The 22085-nt window shown below is 39.6% G+C and overlaps 2 protein-coding genes across 6 annotated transcripts; one reads left to right on the top strand and one right to left on the bottom strand.

Annotated features, from left to right (window-relative positions):
* Positions 1 to 717: 717 nt before the first annotated feature.
* faf2 (Fas associated factor family member 2) lies at positions 718 to 7505 on the top strand. Its single transcript, XM_034092966.2, has 11 exons — positions 718 to 872; positions 2060 to 2128; positions 2300 to 2434; positions 2724 to 2800; positions 2883 to 3021; positions 3129 to 3214; positions 3641 to 3732; positions 5110 to 5287; positions 5626 to 5797; positions 5929 to 6072; positions 6277 to 7505. Exons 1-11 carry the CDS (start codon positions 810 to 812, stop codon positions 6457 to 6459), a joined length of 1338 nt encoding a protein of 445 aa, XP_033948857.1. The 5' UTR covers positions 718 to 809; the 3' UTR covers positions 6460 to 7505.
* Positions 7506 to 8807: 1302 nt separating this feature from the next.
* On the bottom strand, positions 8808 to 21517 carry rnf44 (ring finger protein 44). 5 transcript variants are annotated; one of them, XR_004552931.2, is made up of 12 exons: positions 21175 to 21517; positions 17418 to 17610; positions 16439 to 16664; positions 15753 to 15920; positions 15174 to 15347; positions 14915 to 15076; positions 13675 to 13790; positions 13378 to 13477; positions 12954 to 13075; positions 12770 to 12869; positions 12529 to 12681; positions 8808 to 9182 (listed from the first exon to the last, which is right to left on the bottom strand). XR_004552931.2 is itself a non-coding variant. In XM_034092811.2 (11 exons), exons 2-11 carry the CDS (start codon positions 17522 to 17524, stop codon positions 12619 to 12621), a joined length of 1338 nt encoding a protein of 445 aa, XP_033948702.1. In that variant the 5' UTR covers positions 17525 to 17610; positions 21175 to 21517; the 3' UTR covers positions 12511 to 12618. The 5 variants fall into 5 exon arrangements, 4 of the variants coding, with proteins under 4 accessions (XP_033948702.1, XP_033948704.1, XP_033948705.1 ...); XM_034092811.2 differs by lacking the exon at positions 8808 to 9182 and having other exon boundaries at positions 12511 to 12681; XM_034092813.2 differs by lacking the exon at positions 8808 to 9182 and having other exon boundaries at positions 12511 to 12681; positions 13390 to 13477.
* Positions 21518 to 22085: the final 568 nt, after the last annotated feature.

Genomic DNA, 22085 nt, shown 5'->3' with positions numbered 1-22085 from the left:
CAGCAATTCCTAAATTAATGATCACCCATTTTCATCTACATCATAGTTACACTACAAGCTCTTTCCCCTTGGACATTAGCCGTTTGACCGACTGTTTTTTCTTTATTCTTGGAACCATACAAGTAATCGGAGATGTAAGAAGTAAGCCTACTCTTGTATTTAAGTACAAGTAGAATTGCCAGAGTATAAGTACAAATCCTGTATTTTAAATATTACTCAAGTAAAAGTACAAAAGTATTAGCATCAAAACATACTTAAGGTACCAAAAGTATAAGAAGTCATTATGAATTATTTATCTCAGAATATATATGTTTTGAGTATAATTATTGATGCATTAAAGTGTTATCAAAGCTGGTAAAGGTGCAGCTAGTTTTAATGACTTTGTATACTGCAGGGCAGCTTGTGAATTTACTCCAGGTGTAACTAAAGTCTTATTTAAGGGTTGATTATATTTCACATCATGAATGCTGCGAAGTAAATCTAGTGGAGTAAAGTAAACAATTTACCTCTGAATTGTAGTGGGGTAGAAGTACAAAGTAGCAACAAATTGAAGTAGGCCTACTCATAAAATACAAGTCTCTCAAAATTATACTTAAATACAGGAGCCTACCTGAGTATAGTACTAACCATTTCAATTAATAAAAACCAATTAGACACATTTTAAATAGTGTATGTGACAAGAAAAAACACACTCGGGTGTTTACATCCAGAGAGCTAGGCGGCAGCAGCCCGCAGAGGCTCAGCGCAGAGCCGCATCAGGAAGGGACCGTTGACGTTGTTACGCCTTGCTAGATGATTGGCGAGGTAAGATGGCGGCGCCAGAGGAGCCAGAATTATCTCAGGCGCAGACTGAAAAACTCCTTCAATTTCAGGTAGACAGCTACATTTCCGCACTATCACGTCTCCATTTAAAAAAAACTTATATGTTAATATGCTATCGTGAAACTGAGTCTCTGTAAATAGGGAGAACTGTGCGTGTTTGAACGCTTTTTGCCCAGTCAATTTAGCACAGCCCCCTAACGTTACTCGTCAACTTGAGTCAGAGCTAACGTTAGCAAAGCTAGCTAACATTAGCTAAGCTAGCTAACAAGTTCGCTGACTTTATGGGCCATTGGTTCACTTAGACAGCTTAACGTGTTTCACATTTTAGTCAAATACTTACCCAACATCCTAATTTGTTAACCAACATCACTCGTGGTTTGTTTTTATTTACATTTCTTCCCTACCGTTAACTTGGCTAACGGTGAATGTTCACTGACGCTCCCTACTAAACACTGCTGAGTTAGCATTAGCACAGCAGTCATGATCGAGCTGTCACTGAAGTTTCCCAGCGACACATCTGTTTTAGCAATTCCACATGAAGTTGTTGGTGTTATGACAATGCACATGAGGAGACGTCCCCCCCTCTTTAATCCATAGCTTGTTTTGCTTTTTTAAAGTCCTGCATTAACAAAGAACGCCGTCAGAACGGGTCATATTTTGGGCAGCTAGCTAACCTGTAAATGATCGTCATCCTGCTTTGGCTGAACGCTTTCCTACATGTTGACGTTTATTTTGAACTAAGATAGCTGCCCAACTAAAGAGTAGTTATTCAGCTACATGGATCATATAATTCCAGCCTAGTGTTGTGCGATTCTATATAACGTTTGTATATGAATAACTTGATACAGAAAACCAGTAGCCTGTAAGCTACTGAAAGAAATCCCTGACTATCAGCAAACGTGGTTTTTTATTTTTTTATTGAAGAAACATGCCATATAGAAAATGTATTTGGCTACATCATTGGGAACCACAGTTAAAGAATATAAACAACCAGGGCCGACTTATTCTTAACTACTATTTTACATCAAGTGAGGAGCAGTTGCTTTTGTATTTGGTTCCCTGTTTGTTCTTCTCTTTGAAGGCATACAAAATGCTAACACATATTCATAACCAAAACAAACCAATAAACGAAAAAGTAAGACAGTAATTAACAAACTGATTAAATAAGTAACAAAGCAGACATGTTTTCCTGAGCAACCTGAGGCCTTTAGAATGACTTTATTTTCTTGTCTCACAGGACCTAACTGGCCTGGAGTCCATGGACCAATGTCGTCGAACATTAGAACAGCATAATTGGAACATAGAGGTAAGAAATACTTTCAGAGTATTTACAATTATTGTTATGTTTCTGTTTACATTGTATTTCTTACATATTCTGTTAACAATGATTGCTCTCTTTGGTTAATATGTTATCCCTTCCTTATTGTTATTGAAGGATTTTATTTGTATTTGATGTTCTTAAATGTATGTGTTTCAGGCTGCAGTACAAGACAGACTTAACGAGCAGGAAGGAGTACCCAGTGTGTTTAACCCTCCGCCATCCAGACCCTTACAGGTCAATACAGCAGACCATAGAGTATATAGTTACATCGTCTCAAGGCCACAGCCCAGGGTAAGTCTGCTGTTTTTTTTTATGTTTGTGATCTCTTTGCAAAATGTTAAATATTTTCACCACAAAATTAAGCTGTATTTTTCTTAAAATATTCTTTACAATGGGTTAATGCTCAACACAGTGTGTTACTTTGAAGGCAGTCTTTTAACATGTTAGTGGGGTGTCTTTTTTGTATTTAGTAATTTTTAATTGCATTCTAATGACACAATACATAGCCCTCATATATTGGATTTTTTTGTTTACCTATTTTCTACTTTCGGAATGTAACAGACTGCTTTGTTCTTTTCAGGGACTACTAGGATGGAGCTACTACTTGATAATGCTACCTTTCAGATTTACATATTACACACTTCTGGACATATTCAGGTAATTCAGGCACATTGATTTAAAGTCGCAGCTGGTGGATAGATCAAGGTTAATAACAGCCTCAATGTTCTTTTTCTTCAAGGTTTGCCCTGCGGTTTGTCAGGCCAGATCCTCGCGGCCGTGTGACAGATCCTGTTGGCGATGTTGTGTCCTTCATTCATAGCTTTGAGGAGAAGTACGGACAATCACACCCTGTATTTTACCAGGGAACATACAGCCAGGTGAGTCCAGAGAGCAGATGTCCGATCACGTGCACACTGTTTTCTGATCTAAATCAAGGTGAAATTGCAATATATTGAGCTTCTCTTGTTCACCTTGAAACAAACAGGCACTGAATGATGCCAAACGGGAACTCCGCTACCTATTAGTGTACCTTCACGGGGAGGATCATCAAGACACTGACCAGTTTTGCCGGTATGATCCATATGTCCATACTTACCTACATCCCCTTAGCGTTTGCAACTAGAATGATCAATGCACCGATTTATCCTCCACACATCAGTACCAGCCCATATTTTCCGTGTCATATGACTATTGGCAAAAATGATGACATGGCCTATATGTAGTTGTATAACAGACTAAAAAGGCTTTGACATTTGAATCTGCGCAGCAAGTAATTTCTTGTCATGTTGTTTCTGTTTCATACTTTTTAAGTTTGTTGGTACTTACTTACGTCTGGTTTGTTTTAACAACATGTTATAAATGCACTGAGCCTCTAGTATGATATCAGTATTTTTATTTATAACCTCTGCTGTATTTTTATAGATCCATACGCATATAAAGATGAGTTCCCTTTGGCTTAAATACATGTTTTGTTTTGTGCCGTCTGTCATTTCCTAGCTCTACACTATGTACAGAAGAGGTCGTAACCTTCCTCAACACACGTATGCTCTTTTGGGCATGCTCAACCAGCAGGCCTGAGGGCTACAGAGGTATGACAAATGCATTGTTATTCAACCCAGCATATTCTTGTGTCAGCTGTTCCTAAAAATGTAACATGTGTTGTTCTGGTCCTGAGAAATATCTTTGACATTTCACTCACACATGCAGCCCTGTTTAATGTGTCCATCCCGAATGAAAGAGATTTGAGAAACTCAAATTCTGGGTTTTAAATGTGGGTAAAGGGCCTATGTTTGACATCAGGTGATTGTCCTATATTGTCAGTGTTTCCCCTAGGATGGAGTCATAGCAGCGGTGCTAAGGCACGCGGGCCTAGCAAAATGTGACCGCGGAGTGCGTGGATTTTTTTTTGTGCGTGCGAAGTGCGCCCACCAATATGTTTCTATGTGTCTGCCAGCACAAGAAAGGCTCTTGAGGCTCTACAGGTGTATTTAGCTAAATCACCTTTATTGAACATACAGTAACACAAATATTACACATCCACATAACAAACAATCAAAATAAAATGGATGCAATTTAATTATTTTAACCTGCTTTATTTGGGGGTGGACCTCACATCCTCTAGGGGGGTCCGGGGGCATGCACTCCCGGGAAGATTTTTTTTTTTTTTTTTTAAATGTTGAAGTTAAATGCATCAATCTGGTGCACTTTGAGCACAACATGAATTTATGGATACAGCTCGCAACACTGTAGTTGACTGTAGTAAAGCTCCCTTTATTGGTTATGAAATAAAGCTGTATACTTTTCAATAATCCAAACATCTTTAGAATATGATCACAACAACCAATAACAAATAATTGAAACTGGTTTATTCTTATGTTATGTTACCTAGTTTTTTTTTTTACTGTCCTATAGTACACATTGGAATGATTTCTTACGTTATTTTGTACAACTATATTCGATAGATAAAGGTGTGCTCTGTCTTGCTCGCTCACAGAGGCTGTGTGCTCCTCTGTGGCGATGACGCGGGCGCCACGTATTATTATTTTAATGTATATAAATAAAAGATGTTGGTACCTTGCTGGCGCCCCGTAGCAGCGGCGCGCATACATATGTATGTATAGAGGGGAAACACTGATTGTGTTAGTAGTCCCATTTTTCCATTGGTTTATAAATGGTTAAAACACACATTCAATTGTAAGACAGTATAGAAATATGTAAATGGACCTCCTGAAGCTTGGGAGTAGAAGCTGGGGCACCAGACACTAAGTGCAGATAGTACATACATCACTAACACACCAATAATTCACATTGGTTTTGAGTTCTTCATTCAGACTTCCGTCATTACCCTGATACAAACTCAAAATATGTGTTTAAAAATAACATTAAAATAATTGTGCAAGCTATGTGAATACATTTCCCTGTGGAATGGGTGAGACTTCCCCGAGTCATATCTTGGTGTGTCTCAGTGTCCCAGGCTTTGCGAGAGAACACCTACCCATTCCTGGCCATGATAATGCTGAAGGACCGCAAAATGACGGTGGTGGGCCGGCTCGAGGGTCTCATTCAGCCAGAGGACCTCATCAATCAGCTCAACTTCATTATGGAGGCCAACCAAACACATCTGATGTCTGAGCGCATGGAACGGTACTGGACATGAATGCTTTCACACTAGACGTAACATCCCCATTTACAATGTGGAAGACTAGAGGTTACATGTGATGGTCCTGAGATCGGGATTGAAGCAAAAAACATCCAACATGTATTGTTATTGTATTATTGAGACAGTGGTAGTAGCATTTTGTCCTTTGGTACAACATTAATATTTTCACAATAGACACCATGTCACAAAAACAATCTTTTATACTATGAAATTTAAATACTGTTTTTACAATTCAACACAATATTCTTTCTTACATATTCTTGGTTTAATGGTACTCTGCCAGTGTATGTTTTTTACAAGTAAAGAGCATGTTTGGTTTCAGGGAGGAGAGGAACCAGACCCAGGTGCTGAGGCTGCAGCAGGATGAAGCCTACCAGGCTTCTCTCCTTGCCGACCAGGAGAAGGACCGAAAGAAAAGAGAGGAGGAGGAGCAGGTGAGGCAGGAGGAGGAGAAGGCCCAACAGAGTGTTCTGGCAGAGGAGCGGAGACAACGGGTGAGTCTTACTTTCCATTACATCTATGCTGTACATGCCCGTATTCTGTATATGTAGACCTTGACGGATGAATTCATCACTTACATTATTTATTTTGGGTTCACATTGTCAATTTTTTGTTATGATTACAGACGCTGGAAGAGGAGAAGGAGAGGAAGTCAGAATGTCTTCCCCCAGAGCCGCTGGCAGATGATCCAGAAAGTGTCAAAATAGTGTTTAAGCTGCCCAACGATACACGAGTAGAGCGACGATTCCTCTTTGGGCAGTCTCTGACGGTGAGCACAACTGTTATCAAGACCCTGTGTACCCCCTCTTAACCCTCACTGTCTTATGTTATCCAGAGGTGCTCAGGAGATTGGCCACTCCTAGTTTCTTCAAACATATTTTGTCTAAGCATTTGATAGTTAGAGCAAAGTATCTGGACTCTCCAGCTGCCCTTCCCCTGAAGAGCTCAAATTGAATATCTTTTTCTCCCACAGGTAATATACGACTTCCTCTTCTCTTTGAAAGAAAGCCCGGAGAAGTTTCAGATAATTACCAACTTCCCTCGCCGTGTCTTGCCCTGCCTTCCAACTGAAGAGCAGCCCAACCCCCCCACACTGAAGGAGGCGGGACTCAGCCGCTCCGAGGTCCTTTTTGTCCAGGACCTTACGGACGATTAATAGATGACATACCTCCTGTACAATGGAATTACATTTTCCTCCAATGCCCACCCACCTCCTTTTTTTTCTTTTTACTTATTTTGTTAAATGGCCGTTATGGACAAGGATCATTGAGATAAAATCATAACCTGGAAAGATTTAACACCCATTGTCTGGTTGTGTGTACGGGGTTCCCAATAGCCTGGAAAGTCTTGAATTTTATCAAATAAATATTTCTTGAAGTCCTTCCTTGAGCTCATCTTTGTATCCAGGGGAACCAAGACATTTGTTTTCCATTGTCTGTATTAGCTACCAGTTAACTCGTGTCCTTCCTCACCGGTAACTGTTGCAGCAAAGGATTAATCTTCTACTGAAAATACTGAAGCAGTGGCAAGGCTTTGTGCACAACCAGAACTATATCCCAAATTACTTAACGTCTGGGCAGGCTGTATTAATACTTACTGACACACACAGGATGCAGCATGGGAAGGCAGGGGTTTCTATGATGGTGTGACTGCCTTGGCTGCTTTAATGTCAAAGACTTGATGTTTGATCCATGTGTACCAATTCAACATCCCTTTTGCCCTTCAGTTTGCACGTTTACTCCACAGTGAGTTTCAAACTCTGTACTGCTCTAAATTGGGGGCGGTGTTGCTACCATTGTCAGTCTGTGGTTTGGAGAGCAAATGTACAACATCAGGGAGCAGGTGGTTGGATATGAATGATGGGAACCCTGTTTTAAATGAGCCATGATATGTACATAAGTTAGATATTTAAAAACCCAACATTTACCTTGAATTTTGTTTTGTTTTTTTAAATCATCTGTGTCATGCAATGGCACAGATGCAAGTTGGTTACTATGTGAAAGCAGACTGCGTCAAGCTCATGAAGTTTAAAAATATGTAACAAAGGCCACAGCTTTTCCATGTGGCTCTATCTAGTATAGTACGAGTCTGCCCATAGTGTGCCTGTGGTGACTCATAGATGCCTGATTTGCCTGTACCATCGAAATAGGCTCATGTAAAGATGTACTTTTCCAACTATAAATTAAAAACCTTTTAAAAATGTTGGTTTATTGACAATCTACAACACTCGCTTGTGGTAATGGTGCGTCACCTAAGCAACTGTGCTCTGATGAGTTGGAAGCACCCTTTAATGAAACTGTAGTTTTGATGTGTTTGATATTTTAGTAGCTTGTTGGAATTTTTATTTTTAAGTTGTGCTAACCTGACAGGCAGGGAGCCGTTAGACGCAGTAGCAGAGTACAGTATATACAGTATATTACATGTAGGCTTTTGAAGTTGAGAGTATTAGTATGAACTGTGGATGATTAAAATGTACTATTATGCATTTCATGACATATTCAGAGGCCGCACAAAATAATACCGCCCTTGGTTGGTGGGCGCTGTTTTGAGGAACTACTGTATCGCAGTAAAAATTGAGTTATATACAATAGTATATAACTCAATTTGTATAGCATACTCAACTGAGATTTCTTTAATGACTTACTCCAGTATGGCATTTCTAATGACTAGACTTTTATGACTTTAAAAGTATGATTCATGTTATTGTGATGCATAATATACATGGTTTTGCTTTTATGACCTGCTTCATTGACATGAATCTTTTTTTCTGATATTCGATTTTTTTAGGGGCATTTTCAGAATACTTTACTATATTTTGTTTTACTAACTCATTTTTACTGATAAATGTGACCTACTGTACCATTTCAAACCGTCGCAAAAAAAACATTTTTTACGACATACTATAGGAATGTTGTTTTTTTCAACATACTATGTCGTTTTTCCTGATAGTTTTTTTTCGACATACTATACTATGTTTTAAAAAAGATATATTTTTTCGAGAAATAGACTGTTGTTTTTTCTGATATTATTTTGAGAACCATACAGTCGTTTTTTTCAACAGGATATACTATGTATTGTTTTTTACGCCATATAGACACTGTTCTTTTTTTAAATATTTTTTGACTTACACTATTTATTTTTTTAAATATTTGTTGACATTCTATAGGCCACTATGTGTTTTTTTTTAAACATTTGTTTTGACATTAGTATAAAGGTATAATTATACATTAATTGGCAGGTTTAAATGAATACATAATATGGTTTAAACATGTAGATTTTTCTGATATTTTTTCGACACTATACTATACCATTTTTTTATAACATGCTATATATTAACATGTTGAAATGCTATTCTATATATATATATTTTTCTGATACTCTCATAGAGAATGATTCCTATAATTTCAATAGGGCCTTTCGACCCCGACTTTGTCAGTGCCCAGATTCTAACAACACAAACACGATATTAGTATACATCATACATTTATTAGTGAACAACCCTTTCAAATCAGCCACAACAATTAAAAAAAAATATGATTGCACTACTTGGTAAAGCATAACTAGCAACTTTCATTTAAAAAAAGTACAAATCTTAAAAATTTCAAACAGTATACAGATGTATATATATAATACACTAACTAGTTATGTTAAATGCTACAAACAATATGATTCCAATGGAATGAAAAATTATAACATTAATAAGAACCATTTCCTATATATAATATATATTAGTTGTCCCCCCACCCCCCCAATACAAACATGGAAAAAATGAGGTAACTGTAAATGTGCAAGTACCAAAGCAAAACATCTGCCTAACACAGAACACATGCCCCTGGCTCTGTTGGCGGGTGGGTAGTCTGGTGTTCAGGCAAAGGACCCCTAGAGGCCAGGGAGAGAAGAACAGTAAACCACTATCCCACCACAGCAAAAGTCATTGGTAAACAATAAATGGCATCTACGGAGCAATCAATCACAAATCCTAAATCAACTTTAGCTGCTTATTGGAACACATCTTTGCACCACACAAGCTGTGAGATTATTCAATAACTCTTAACAGAAAGACTACAAGACTCTATTCTCAGTTGTCATCAAGTTACCTCGTTACCTAGGCCCTAATGGGAGGTTCTCTTTTCATTTAAAAGGGTAGCTGGATATCGTCAATTAAATATTTTCTTAAAAAACAAGAGTGCTAACATTACCATGAGTTAAGGTATCTATATGTGAACAATACATTTTAGGATATTGATACACAGAGCAAGAGCCTGATAGGCAGTAACAGTACTACACTGAAATAAGTATGACAACAATTTATTCTTCTTTTTTTTTTTAAATCCCATAAACTATATTGATTTTCACTAACATTGTTTAGGGGTATTAGTATAACATGCTTTAAGAATACATGGGATCCATGACACACTATTGCATTCACGCAGGTGAGTTTTCATACCTAAAAGCAGAACATCTAGCACCTTTTCACTATGGCTTTTGATCAACTACAGTAGTTTCAGAGCATGTCATCTTCAGTCATTGGGGCAATAGCAGACACACAGGGTATGGAAGAATTTCTGGATTCAAGACCAGTGTTTTTTTCTTCTATAAAATGAAGCGCAATAAAATCTTGTAGTCATTCAGTTCTATTACAAATGTGTGCAGTACAATGCATGGCAGTTATCAGCTGAGCGTTAAGATCCAAACCCCCAGAACCCAAAGCCAACTAGAGCTAAAAATCAGCTGGGATCCCGTTGACAAGCATGCATATTGTGCACCGTTAAATAGGTCCCCACCAGATTTCGCAATATCCTCCGCTATAACACATTTGTTCTACTTTTTTTAAGTCATGCAAAACACCTCTGAAGTAGATTCGGGAGTGAATTAGGTAGGATAGTGTGCACAGCGGCACGTTAAGAAATGGGTTCACAACCGCTATGTTTAACATATGGTTTGAGTAACAAAAGTCAACCTGTTTTGAATAATACACTTGTAATGAGTTGCAGTGTACATTGCGTCTTTTCAGTTAATATTAATAACATATTTACTGATTTTTTTCGCATGCCTGTCTTTAAATGATGTAATATCTACTATTTTCCAACAAAACAGAATATTATAATTGATTACATTAAATTATTTGTAGTCTGAGGAAAAGGACCACACTAAATTCAGATATACCCTTTTCATGGCATCCTTTTCATTTGAAATGGACTGTTCTCCTTTATTTTTTATATACCGAGAGGCCCTGAGAGTTTTTTTTTTTAACTTACAATATATGCCAGCAAATAGATATGTACACATAGGTTAATTCTCAAAGCTGTGGGTTTAACTCATTAAATGGCTTCTTTTTTTTCTCTTGAAGGTGGCACACACGTCAAAGACTCACATTCAATTTGGAAACATAAGTCAAGAAAAAGGCAAGATCCCTTTACACATAAAAGCAAAAGGTTACAACCAGCTGTTAGTGCTTACTGGGGCAGTCAAGAGACAAAGAGTGCATCCAAAGCAAAAGTCCATTCGCTGCTCTTTTCCCTCCCACCCCGAACCTTTCCTGTTTCTTTAAAGTGTGAACACTAGCAGGGCGCTAGAAGAGTAACAGTGTTTCGACACTACTAACACTCCCGCTTTGTCCTTTTCAACCCTGTGGGGTGCACAGTTGGCGTAACGTGGAGTGTCACCAGTGACTTCTACAAGGGTTTTCAACATTCTTCTGTCTTCAAACGTTTATCTAAAAGCATTCACACTGAAGCTATACATACAGTTGCTCTTTTACAACACCATCACCGTGGCCTTAGATAATGACCTGACCAAGTTATAACACACACATTACAGACATGTTAGTGCTCCAACTCTTTCCTTCAATGGTTTTTCTCCAGAAGAAAAAAACAATAAATAAACCTTTTTTTTTTTTTTTTAAACGGCATACTTTTAAAACAAGTGGAAATGACAAAGTATTTTCAGGATTAGTAATAGGTTTGTGCTTGTCAAGGTCATAAGAAGGCAGATCTGAAATCGTGAACAGTAGGCTATAGCTGTGTGTTGGATTTGGCTCACAAATAATGAAATAAAAAGCCCGGTCTTCCTAAAGGGGAAGAAAGTTCATTTGATACTCGCCACTCACTGCACACATTGCTTTCTGCACAGGACTCCAGAGCTTTATGGCATCAGCAAAGCCTTCGGACTCCCATCCTTACTCGCAGTCAGGGTGGTACCACATGCTAGTCTTCCCTCATGGCGCTTTCTGAATAAGCAAGCAGTTCTTTTAGTATGCTTCTTTGTCTCGTCTTTTTCTCAAAATTAGACAATTTTGGTGGCAATGCTTGATTAAAATATTGCTAGTCTGAATCAACAGTTCATGCAAATCCTAGCATGCTGCCCTGTATCCAGTGGTTACACAATGCATTGGCTCTGTGAACAGGACACACATACACACGCACACTATATGTACACACGCATTCACACTTGCCAGAGGAACAATGCTGACATGGAGGGTGGATGTAGCACTTGTGCAGTTATGCCGGATGACCTCAAAAAGACGCAGCCCATTAATCTCGACTGCTTTGTACAGATCTGTGTTCCGGGGGGGGAAATCTGGCCTAGAAGAGACCCCACAGTTGCATGTCCCATCACTTGTGGTCCATAACGCCAGGCTTAACAGAATCTGCATTTCACCACAGCAAGTCACACTTTCACAAAATAATTGGCAAATCTAAAACAAATAAGGGGTATAACTGTTGAAATTATCAATACATTATTGCAGAACATACATTATTAACAAGTCACGTTGCCCAACACCTACACAAACATGCATCTATGATGGTCAGGCGTCGCCTCCAGACACAGATACCCATGTTGAAGTGTGTTCTATTATTTTTCTGCTAATTGCACAAGGTGTCCAGCCTATCATCCTCCGGGCTCCCGACTCACCTCTTCCAATGCTAGGACTCCAACTTTCCATGAACACCACAACCAAATCCACTAAATAATAATGAAACCCTGTAAACAAAAGCAGCAAATAATGCATTGTAGGGGGGAATCTTTGGAATCTGCGACGAGGGGGCAGAGAAAGAACTGGCTGGCGATCCCAGAACTCTGGCTATAGGCTGCGATAGGCAGTGGGTTTCATGAGACTCGGACGATGAAGCACAGCAGAGGTACAACAGGCTCCAGGAGAAAATCCTGGATTGCTTATTATTTAGGAAGGGACATGAGTCGTGGGTTGGTAAGCTATATTTACTGGAGGACGCAGGGTAGGTGGCAGGTGTCCCCAGTTCTGGGACAGACTCTGGTGTGTGCAGCTTTCCAGTTCAGCACTCGGAGACAGTTCTCACTCCGCCTCCCGGTGGACGTCCGAGGCATCGGCTCGACAGATAGGACAAGTGCGATTGGTCTGGAAGGGAAGTGGAGAGCAGAAAGAGGTTCGAGCACAGCGGGCCAAAAACAGTCAAAATGATGACAACGCTTTGGAAAGGACTTACCTTTAACCATTTATCCACACACTTTGCGTGGAATTCGTGGTTACAAGGTAATACCCGAAGTAGCTGCCTACACTCAAAGTCACTAAAGCACACAACACACCTGGGGAGAGATAAAGGACTGGGTTACCAGGATATAAATAGTGAGTACAAGTTGATTGATTTGAAAGGTGAGGAAAAGGCTTACAGCGTTTGCTCAGATAGATGATTCTCTGAGTTGAATCTGTAGGACGGAAGTTGCTCGATATCAGCTTTAGTGAGTCCGCGCGGTTTCGCTTCACCCAACCGCTCCGCCAGATTCAGTAATGCCTACAGAGAGAGAAAGACAGAAGTTACATTTGAGACTGCCTGATTACAATTCAAGAATAACCCCAAGTCGCCCAAAACACAAAGAGATGAAGGAAGGATTTGTCCTCAAATTCAACCAGAACATATTTTCCTCGAGGAGAAGAAGACACCACTACAGTTGAGTTGGCGGGAGAACATTGTCACAAAGCAATACATATGTTAATGTTTTTACATTGGAGCTCCTTCTTATTGATACTCTTTTGCTATGCAAGTCTTTGACTAGTTCAACGTGTTGTATCTATCCAATTTGCTTTTCCACAAACCATAACACTCGCCTCATAGTTTTCCATCTCAACATCGTCCACGTCCAGGTCGAGACTGATGGCTGGGCCCACTGCTGTTGGAGGCACAGGAAGCATTGACCTGAGCAGAAACATTAACACAATCTCAGCAACCTTCCATCGTTACTCTTTTCATTTATCAAAAGCCAGATTTCGCCATAATATTAACCCTAACTCCACTGCAGTGTTGATACAACCAGTGTGGAGGAGGAACTCAGAAGAAGTAAGATGGATAGTGCCGTGCATCATAAACAGGGTGATGTTGCTGCAGGTACTCACAGGAAGTAAGGGAGGAAGCCTGGGTAGTAAGATGGAGGGGGAGGAGGAGGGGGGAGGGGTTGTTGCAGCCGGTATCTCTGTCCACTCAGTCGCCGGGGCAGCAGGTGGGGGTATGGCTGAGGAGAGACACACAGAGACAGAGTCATGTCTTAGGATCTGTGATTAAAGAGGACGCGGGCATCCTAGAAGAAAGCCAGTCTCAGGAGAATCGGACAGCTCTCGAAAGGTTTTGGGGAATAAGATGAATATAAAAAGCCTTTTACAGTAAGGGGACCATTTCTTTTGGAAATATGACTTTTCTTAAGCTGTCAGACTTTGTAGACTTAACAGACATGATATGATAATTACTTCTTTGATTGGCTACACTTAAAGTGAACTTAAGAACAAGATAAGGGGCTCCATAATTTGGATTTAACTAATGTGTTTTGTTTGTGAGTATCACCAGATTTGTTTTTCTTTATTGTTTCCAAATTAATTAATTGTATTCATAAGCCTCTTAAAAATAAATGTTGACCCGTCAGGAAAAGCCCAAATGGAACTGATAACAACACTGAGCTGTAACTGCAGTGCAATACAGTTATTCATGTTATCGGCTTGACTCTAAGGCTCTATTTTAAGTTCTACTCATATTTGAACCTCCTGCTAAGTTTTTCCGTGTATCATAGAGTAAACTGAATGCCTGTTTCACAGTTATACTGGCAAAAAAGGATGGAAAAACCACAAAGTTAGAATGATTTATTATTGCTTCACTTTTCTTTCAGTACCAAATCATTCCTATTGATATCATGATTCATGAATGACACCCATTGCTGTTCCTCTGGCCCTGCGGCGGTCAACCCCAGACTGACGTAGCTTTGCAACATGTTTTCATTTCACTGAAGTGTCAGGGTCAGTGCTGTCACTGGCTCCTCGACTGCTTTCTGGACTGCAGACAATTTCCCTTTTATTCTAGAATAATATATTTATTTTTTAAAAACCATTATTGTTTTTTAAATGAGGGTAGTTGGATTAGTGCATTTTTTTAGCAAGGCCTTTGTACACCACAGTTTTTGCCTCATTGCATTCAGGCATTAATGAAACCAAGTTCAGTGCTATTGAGGATTATAGTGTCCCCGTGTGCTGCAGCGCCCCCAGCTGCGAGTGTGTCGATCTGAACAGGTGTGAGGCAGGTAAGGCTAAAAATAAGTTCTAAGTGCACCGTCAATATCCCTGGGGACATAAAGGTCTGAACATGTCTCACCACTCCAAAGGGAAGCTCCTGATGCAGAGGCTCTTGAGGAAGATACTGTAGGGGCAGAGAGGGAGGCAACGCTGGTGGGTGGTGTGAGGGAGGGTAGGAGAAGGTCCTTAATGGGTGCTGGTCCCCTCTTAGGTCAACTTCATTGTCTACCCTCTGTAGAGGCTAAGAGGAGAGAGAGGTGGTCAGACTCGACGTGGATGTATTACATTCTACATCCTGTGTTCTCATTATGAACATGTGAGTGCTGAGGACTACTCACCATGCGTGGGTGCTGAGGCTGTAAAGGGACAAACTGGCTCAAAGGAGTAAGGTGCGGCGGCTGGTGGGGGGGTACAGATGGGGTTGGGTGCAATACAAAATGTTCGCTGGAGATCAGGGGTGGATAGGTTTGATAAGACACGGGCATATGCTGCATGGTACATGCCTGTATGAGCTGAGGAGAGAGAGAACAAACACAAGAGTGGAAATACATTTAAGTAAGTCAATTTCTTCCTTTTTTTATGTCAACAAGGAACACTTTGAAGCAGCATCTGCGTAACCAAAGCAAGTGTGCTTTAAATATATTTACAGGTAGTTATAATGATCACATATTGTAAGCATGGAGTGAACAGAAGCGATGTGACACATAAAACCACAGCACTGGCACCACACGAATAATTATTGTGAAGACTGTTTGTCCACATAAACTAAACTAACCACAGATTGGATGTTTCTAAGCACAAATCCTGCAGTGACAGCAGCAGCCTATGTGTTAGTCATGAACGTGACAGAGTGCATGGCTGGTGTGGTGTGCTACATGAATGCCACTGACATTTGGGCTCTTCCTTTTCAAACTCACAGGAGGAGGAAGGCAGCAGAGCAGAGAGAGCTGTCCGCTGAACATTACCGAGCATGCTGGGAGCTGCTGAGTGCTGCACCCTGGAAGGGGCTGCCCGGTGTGGATGGGAAATCCATGGGTCGTCACCGTCGTAACAGTGTATGAAATTGGAACGGATCCCTGGTGCATCTTTTGAGAACAGAAAAATGGAGGGAGAGAAGGGGTGACTCCACAATCTGCCTGAACCAGAAGCCGGATGTCATTGCATAACACGGTGAAGGTCTCGTCCTCTCAAGAACAACACACTTAATTAAGCCGTTTTACATTCAAAACATATCAGTGTTTCTCCAACGCTGACATAAATGTTTGCTTGGATTCTTTCACTGATGAATAATGATCTTATCATCCAATGCCTAATATCTGAGTAAAATAAGTAGTTTAAAATCATAAAACTGTTAAGCTAACATACATATGTTGCTATTACAGGAGACCAAATGAAATGCACTATTCAAATGACAGATTCCTCTAGGTTTGTGGGAACTTGGAAACATTGTGGACAACGTAACTGAACAAATCAACAACATATATAAACAAAGATCTCGATGTTTATACTTTGAAATACAGAGATGTTCCACAGAGAACACCAAAGTAAGGAATATGCTTGGTCAGACAGAAACGTTAGCAATCAGGTTGTTTTCTCCGGTTACCTGGTCGTGTAGGTCCACCATGATGGGGCTCTGCTGGGGCAGGTGGGCAGCAGGGTGAAGCATGCGTGGAGGTGTGCTGGTGACGTGGCTGTATTGTCTGGACTCATCTAAAGGAACCTGTTGGTGATGTTGGGAGAAAAGCAGATGATGGAAGTTCTCATCGTGGACCAGAGAAGTGTGCAGTATAGGCCTGTCTCGTCTCCCCCACTGGCGTCTCACTGGCGGGCTGAAAGGAAACACAGCACGGATTAATGATGGCTACATGATGGCTACCGACAGTTCAATACACTATCCCAACAAACTGACCTGTTCAATATCTCACGCTGCAAAAGTCTTGGAGCACGACTGTGTTTACAGACGATTGACTTTGTAAGCTATCTGTTTAAAATAATAATAAACGACACTCAATGTGCAACCTCATCAGATTAACAATACTTGTTAAGTGGTATAGTGATATTCTATTTTAATGACTAGAATGTATTAATCAAAATGTGCCGTAGAGATGAACTATTTTAAAAAATATTTGTAAAACAACAAGTTTATATATCAAGATCGATTAAGTTAAATATTTCTAAATGAATGGCATAACAGTGCACCAATGTTAGTTAGTTGAAGCACATGTCACTAAATACTCATTTACACTAATACTAACACATTTTAAACATTTGTTAGGGACACAAGCATGTTGAGCTTTTGATGGTGCTGTTGGACATTGGTTCAGGCTTACGGTGCTCCATTAATCCGGCTAAATAGAGTCAGTGTGTAGTTTTGCTTGATATATATGATGTGGCAATACACTGTTTATTTACTATTCATTTACATTCAGAAAAAAGGCTGCATTTAGGTCCTATGCCTGGGAGTAGGGCCTACGCATAACGCTGATATCTGGTTCATCTTGAAAGGATCTTATTTTATTTTTGTAATACTCTTAAGTTATATAAAACACAATCAAAATATGAATTTTTGAAAATGTTTGTACCTTCTCCGGAGATGCACGGGGGCACTGCAGGGCTCTCCAAGGAACCTCCTGGGGTTTAAGGGGGCTGTTGGTGGCAGCCTATTTACTGCTATTTCCCATGGTCGCATTGGTGATGTCGTGCAGACGAGTCACGCTCTGGGAAAGCAAACTGTACAGTGGAGGCACTTGAATGTTGCCTCCGATTGTCCTAACCCTGCAAAAACAAATCAATTGACAAAATCAAACCCTGCTTTTTATGCCTTTTTCCATTCTTTATCTATCTAGTGAGAACAAAGTATGGTCATTAGGGGAAGTCATTACGGGTCAAAACATTAGTAGCTCGTTTTACTTTTTCCAACAAGAATGAACAGCCATCAAGTGAAATGTGTGCAGTCGCATTTCAAACATTATATATACGAGAAATCACAAATAATTTCTGATCTGCGTTACACCACGCAGATCCATTGGGATTAGATATGATGTAAAACTGAGGTTTACAACTATATGCTAATAATGTAGATTGTTAAATAATGTCATTTATATGAGGAACATTAATAAGTATATTAACAACTCCTCTACTCTGCAGATTAGGTTAAAACTCAAACAATCCAACTCCAAGTCAACTGTGATGCAAATCCTCCAAACTAGGAATTCGTGAAATATTTCTATTATGAGATTATTTTGTATTTATGTTTTGTTAAAGGAATTGTTTATTACACAATTGTATTATAACATGGCCTACTTTTAAATCTGCTGTACAACATTGTACATTTGTTTTATCTCATTCTATCATACATATATCTTGTTTAATTATTTCCACATTTGACATTATGGTCACGTGCACTATTTTAAGTATGCTGTAACATTGTGGGAGAAACCTGGAACCTTAGATTTGTGTTTTTCCCAACAACCCCGCTTTAGTGCATCTGACAATAAAGCCTTTGGATCTTGTAATTTGGTACAAATATAGATTATTTTTATAATATTTAATTCCACTGCCTTTACTTTCTTGGAATCTCACATTTGCCTCCGATGATGGTTGCTTTTAAGAGTTAAAATTCGCACATTACTGCACTATAAATACAATTGAAAGGGTTCGTGCATGTGCGTTTCAGTGTTTTTCGAAATAACAAGACAAAGAGCAGTATGATATCAGCCACAGGTGTCTAATTTGACTGAAGAACTAGTGACCAAATTCATGTAATCTCTAATAATGAAAGAATATCCCTCACATACGTACGGCAGTTCAGTTAAACACATTATATATTACATTTCAGGGTATTACAAACACTTTACATGTGTTGACTTAAACCAAATAGAAAAGCATTTAGTACAGAAGGCTTAGTGTAATTAATGCGGTATATTCAGCGACAGAATAAATGGGGGTCGCTGGAGCCTGCCTGAACAAAAACATGGAAAGCCATGTGCTCAAAAGACAAAGCAACAACAAAAGACGAGGAAGGCAAGCGGGACCGCTAGCAGCCATGCAATCGAGTTTCACTGTTTTTTACGGATATTATGCATGAACCCGCACACAACACTGCATAACAAAGACACACATCAGAACTCTGGCAGCCGCTGGTTCTTCATTATCGGGGCTTATTCGACGTCCCCTGTTGAAGGAGAGCAGCTAACTTTAGCCAAGCTAGGCTAACGCTTTGTCCAGACATGGCAGGACACACCAGCTGCAGGTCACTAGCTATCTAGCCAGCATGCTAATACAAGTTGTATGACATCTGCTCAACTAACAAAGCATATTCTTCCAATGTGACACCGGACATAAATCAGCATTGTATTAACAGGTTTAGCTATGCCAGTTGGCCAACAACACAGACCACATCTTACTTTCTTAGCTTAGTTTGCTTGCTCGGAGAGAAGAGGGGATGGCAGGTGCTTCAGCCTCCGATATGTCGTGTCCCATTAAGTTATCCTTGCACGATAACCGATAACCATCACCGGTAGAAACCAACGTAACCTGAATATAAATCCACTGTTGTGTTGTGTTGTGTCGGACGGAGCTGCGAGTAGCTTGCTAACGCCTGTCAGCTAACACTCCAACTGCTGCATAGGGTAACCGAAATATGCCCTGTTTGTCAACGGCAGCGTTAACCCGAGCAGAAAATACCGTTAACCGTTAGAGAAAAAGGTAACGTTAGCAACACAACGACAGGAAACATTCCTTGGCGCGTGTATGTTCCTTGAAATGCATTGTTATGACGAAACCACGCCCCCTTGTGTAACTGACCAATCAGCGCGCAGCATATACAGACAGCGGACATCCAGACAGTGCAGACAAGCAGTTCCTTCCTGTTGTTACTTACAATTCAATTCTAGTAACTTTGTATTGGCAGGACCACAAGGACATACAGTATTGCAAAAGCTTTGTACACGACATTCGACCTCTATACATAAATATACACTTAGAATGTACTGTTATTAAACATTTTGAGAAAAAATGAAAGAATAACATGAATTACACAATTTATAAAAAATAATAATAATACATTGAAAAAGTTAAGGTGAGTTATTGATTATTGTGCAGAATAAACGCTCCCTGAGAGGTTGCGGGATTAACAAACACTTTTGCAAAACTGTTTAATCTTAATATCCCTAATCCTAACAGTAAACCCAATGCCAGGCCGAACACATATTGGGACCTTCCATATTTTCTTCTATTCTTAGCTTTAAAAATGTTTTATATGTTGGGTGCTTGTACTTTATTTCCATGCATCTTTATATAATACATTATTAATATTGCAGTTCCACCCCAACACATATACATCAAAGTACTGCTAGCATTTGAATGCATTAGTTGCTAATAATCATCCTGTAATAATGCATAATAATGAGTAGGAATTATGATACTTCAATTCAATCGTGTACATAATAATCTTACTGTAGCCTATGTATATTTGTTAATTTATTTTAAATGCAGAACTTAATTTTGTTTTGTGATTGTCTATATCATAATTAAATAGTTATTCCTCCACTGACAATCACTATGATTACACAATATCCGGGAAGGATTCAATGGTTAAAGTTATTTTTTAAATGAGAAGCATGGAAATATTTAACCAGTTGAGCATCACTGACAGTACAAGTTTCAGACTAAAGCATATCTCTTGTGCCAACCTGTCTCACTTAAAAAAGAGTCAGTTTAAGCTAACATGGCATTATAATGCTTTTGCTAACTATACACTATTAGAGTTTCTTTTGTAAAAAAAACAACAAAAAAACTGCCTACAGTCTGTTATGATTCTCACTGGAGGCCACAGTGTCCTACTGTAAACCAGCCGGTTATATAATGTTGCACTTGCATGTTTAAGTGAGAACCCTCCGTCAGCTATTGAATGACATTTTTCAGCTAGGATTTTTTAGGGCAGCGAATGGAGCTGCAAAGACTAAATGTGATGCTGCAGATGATACTTATCAAGCTTTATAAGGCCTTATAAGCTAACCTATCAGGCCTACTTTGTCCAGTAAGAGTTAATACAAATGTCCTCGTCTGTTTTGAGTGCTCTAGCGCATTAGTCTTTTGAATGCATACAGCAGAGTGCACCAAAAGAAGAGCTGTGTACAGAGAGCAGCAGTGGTGTGCAACATACGCTAAATGTAAACATTACAACATAGCACTCGGTAGCAGCAAAACAAGGAGGGGCTGGAGGTTGAGCAGGATGACAGCCATAATAACCCGTCTAACCATCTCCCGTAAACACGCACCGTAAATCTCCAAAATTCAACCCAGACAAAGCGATAACAAGAGGAGACTTGTAGTTACCTGATTGTTAATATGCAAACATCTGATCATTGACATTTCCCTCGTAATGTTCACATCTCGTTAGGCTAAGTGCAGCATCCTACGGTCAGCTGTTCCCGTGTGGAACATTCCGTGGATTTCACCACTGCTGTCAAAAAGGTGCTAAACACTAGACTGTCGTATTATCCCCGCGGTCTGTCTGTATGTTGTGCGGGTTTATGGGTTTGCAACCCCCGTGATTAATTCCGTAATCGCCATTTTGGGGTTTTGGAAACGGTAATCCGGCCCAATGGTGGCTTTGAGTTTCTGCAGTTCCCTGTTACACCCCCATTTTTGCGTATTTGCAGAGCAGAGAGCACACGCCATGCTGCCATTTTTACCGTAATGGACAGAAATATGTGTCAGTCTGACTCAAAAGTTCAGGGTCACCTGTTAAAAGGATTTATTTGTATTTCGGGAGTGTAAAGGAGAGAAAAAAGTACCCATAAGTACTAAGGTTAAAGTAACCCACTCATTATGCAGAATGGCCCCTTCCCTTTATAAAAAACGTACTTCTGTAATAGTCAAATATATATCCAACCTTTATTATTGGCTTATTGTTATATTTGACTGACTATCTCTGGACATTGCCTATTTCTTTTTATACCTCATAAACTCTTGTAAAATATACAACAGTTTTCGTACTGTATTGGAAAGTTTACCTCATCATGCATCAACTGTTTATCATATGTTTCCTAATCTGCAACGCAACTAAGAGTAGAGGTCAGATAAATATAATGGGGTCAAAATAACTTATTATGTCCCCCAGGGTTTTAGTGGAGGAATACAGGAGCAGCAGAGGTCGGAGAAGTACTCAGACATTGTACTTGTGTGATAGTAGAAGTACCAAAGTGAAGGAATACTCTGTAAGTAAAAGTCCTTACACCAAATTG

Source organism: Pseudochaenichthys georgianus, chromosome 10 (assembly GCF_902827115.2).
Source record: "Pseudochaenichthys georgianus chromosome 10, fPseGeo1.2, whole genome shotgun sequence".
NCBI classification, from domain to species: Eukaryota; Metazoa; Chordata; class Actinopteri; order Perciformes; family Channichthyidae; genus Pseudochaenichthys; species Pseudochaenichthys georgianus.
This window is presented reverse-complemented; position numbering and strand designations above follow the sequence as displayed.